Source organism: Poecilia reticulata, linkage group LG16 (assembly GCF_000633615.1).
Source record: "Poecilia reticulata strain Guanapo linkage group LG16, Guppy_female_1.0+MT, whole genome shotgun sequence".
Classification (NCBI taxonomy): domain Eukaryota; kingdom Metazoa; phylum Chordata; class Actinopteri; order Cyprinodontiformes; family Poeciliidae; genus Poecilia; species Poecilia reticulata.
The window spans coordinates 535,562-538,506 of NC_024346.1; the positions used below are offsets into that span (position 1 = coordinate 535,562).

At 58.4% G+C, this 2,945-nt stretch overlaps 1 protein-coding gene across 1 annotated transcript in view; it reads right to left on the minus strand.

Annotated features, from left to right (window-relative positions):
* The window catches only part of dennd4b (DENN/MADD domain containing 4B), a 24,282-nt gene that overhangs the window by 3,670 nt on the left and 17,667 nt on the right, over nt 1–2,945 (minus strand). The window contains 8 exon segments of the mRNA XM_008430618.2: nt 221–460; nt 527–683; nt 761–936; nt 1,006–1,110; nt 1,261–1,546; nt 1,616–1,832; nt 2,002–2,160; nt 2,250–2,623. Of these exon segments, the coding sequence (XP_008428840.1) occupies nt 221–460; nt 527–683; nt 761–936; nt 1,006–1,110; nt 1,261–1,546; nt 1,616–1,832; nt 2,002–2,160; nt 2,250–2,623 (1,714 nt within the window).

Sequence of the window (2,945 nt, forward strand, 5' to 3'; positions counted from 1 at the left end):
CAGTTATATTCAGCTGCTTTCCTGGACTTTAGCCCGTCCAGAAACTACAGGAACTGTAAAATTAAGCTACATTTTAGCTTCTCCAGCTACTTTCCAGCTGCTTGTGTCATTAGAAACCTGGATCAAGGTTCTGTGTTCAGACAGCAGAACCTTCTTAAGCGAATGAGTTCATGTTCACAGTACTTGAGTCCCCCAATATGAACGAGTTCTGCAGAGTCACCTGAGTGAAGTGGCTGACCAGCGGCGACCTCCGGACCAGCTGCAGCAGGTTGCTGGGCAGGCCGAGCCGCTGGAAGTACCAGACCAGGTTCCAGAAGATGATGGAGTGGCTGTCCAGAAACTGAGGCTGGGCCAGAACCGACTCGCCCTCGTTCTCCAGCAGGCTCTCCAGCTCCTTCCTCAGAACCAGAGGGCTCAGGTAGGCCACCGTCACCTGAGGAGTCCCTCCCACCGACGACACCTGGAAAGAGGGCGGAGCCTGTCACAGTGAGGAGGGACGCAGTGGGGCAGCGGCGGGGGGAGTTACCGTGGTGGCCTTGCTGGTCTCGGAGTAGGTGCTGGTTTCAGAGCTGGAGTCGTCGCTCAGCCCGTTGCACTGGGGCCGCAGGGACGCCTCGTGACCACTAGGGGGCCTCACGGCGCTCTCCACCTCATCCTCCATGTTCATGGTGCAACGCTCCGCGCTGAGAAGGAGCAAGAGCAGAACCGCTGACACTACAGAACCAGGAGCGCATGAGCGTTCGGTCGGCTGGCTCTGTACCTGCTGACAGGCCCCGGGTCGCAGATTTCTGCATTCAGGAACGGGACAAAGGAGGCGGCGCAGAACGGGCAGGACGAGTTCAGGTTGGAGTCGTCCGAGGTCCAGCCCGCCATGATCTCCTCGTCGTACACCAGAGAGTTGCAGCTGCGGCACAACGAGCAGCTGGACATCAGAACCTGGACACAGACACACTGTGAGGCCGTGCCCGGAGGAAACCGCCTCAACGACCGCACCGAGCGAGCTACCTCGATTCCCGCCCCCTCCTGGTTGGCGTCCCACGACCTGCGCAGAGGATACGCCGCGGTGGGCGTGTCCGCCAGGTCCAGGTCACTTCCCACTGACAGCGAGCTCTGAGGAGAGATTCCTGGTTATTCCAGATGACAGGAGAGGCCTACACATCCAGAGCTGTAGGGAAACATCTCAACAAGATCTGGACAGCAGCCCCTGGTGGAGGACGCTGGATCTGCAGCTCATCGCCTTCAACAGGAACATGCAGTCACCTCTGACGTGGCGTTCACCAGCCGCTCCTTTGCCTTCAGCAGCGTTTCAGCCACCTGGGACTTCCTGGACTGCCTCTGATCGGACACTTTCCGACCGATCCCTCCGCCGGACCGGCGGTTTTCCACGCTGGCGGCGCGCCGGACCGATGCTCGGTGTTTGGTCGGGGTGAGGAGCTGCTGCAGTTTCCCTGCCAGGCCTCCGCGGCTCGGGGACGACACGTGGTTGGAGTTCTCATCTACGGTCCTGGCCTTGTTCTTTCCGCCGGAGCTCCCGGATCTGTTGGACCTGCGGTCGGAACGTAAATCCTGTCGGTCAGAATAAACTCAGAAAACTCGGCGGAACGAACACACCGACCTGCTGAGCCTCTCCTCCGGTTCACAGCTGCAGTCCAGCTCCGACTCGGTGTAGAAGGTGGAAAGGCAGACCTCACTGCGTCGCACCACCACTCCCCCAGGAGGCGCTGCAGGCGGAGCGGAGGCTTCTCTCCGTCCCAGCGGGGGCTTCCGGTGGACCGTGTCCCCGTTTGTCCCTGAACCGTGGAGGACGGGGGACTTCTTACAGACTGTGAGCCCTGAGGGCAGAAAGGGCATCAGGTCAGCTGATCTGTGGGTGCTAGGGTTAGGGTTAGCTAGCAACCAGCTAGCTCTCTAGTTAGCAGAAAGCTAGCTGCTTTCTGCTAGCTTTCTGCTAGGGTTAGGGTTAGCTAGCAAGCAGCTAGYTCTCTAGCTAGCAGTGCTCACCGCTGACTGTGGGCGTCTTCATGCTGCTGAGGCTGGAGCTCTTCACCAGCGACCCGGTCAGAGACTCGTGACTCGAGCTTTCGCTCAGGCCGCTCCAGCTAGACTGACGAATCAGAGCGGACTGTGGGCGGGGCTTCTGATCGGGCTCCATCATGGCTCCTGGCATGGAAACAGAGATCATCTTCATCACCTTCATCGCTTAGAGCCGTGACGTTTTATCCTGCAGGACGAACTACGAGACATCTGACCTCTGGAGCCCACAGAACCACTCTTCCGCCGCTGTTTGATTGGCTGCCTGAACTGAGCCACGGCCAATAGAACGTTCCGTAGCTTGGCCCAGCGGAGACGGCCGCCCTGATTGGTCGAGGGCCACTTACACTCCAGCACAGCCTGAGGAGGGAAAACAGCCGTCAGCCTGAAGCTTTATGGTGTGTGTCTGTAATACCTTGTGGGGACCATTTTCCTGACACATGCTACGCTGTGGGACCGAAGCCTGGGCCCCATAAGGGGAAACGCTGGTTTTGGGTCAGGGGTCAGATTTAGGACTACGGTGTGAATTGAGTTTCGGTTGGTTAGTTAGGCTGCAGCAATGAATGGAAGTCAATGGAAAGTCCCCAAACATCTGTGTGTGTGTGTGTGTGTGTGTCCGTGTGTATGTATGTGTGTGTGTGTGTGTCTGTCCGTCCGTGTGTGTGTGTATGTGTGTCCATGTGTGTGTGTGTGTCCCCGTCCGTCCGTGTGTGTGTGTCCTTGTGTGTGCGTGTGTCCGTGTGTGTGCGTGTGTGTGTCCGTGTGTGTGTGTGCCCGTGTGTGTGCGTCCGCGTGTGTGTGTRTGTRTGTGTGTSTGTGTGTCCGTGTGTGTGTGTGTGTGTCCGTATGTCCGTGTGTGTGTCCGTGTGTGTGTGTGTGTGCCCGTGTGTGTGCGTCCGTGTGTGTGTGTATGT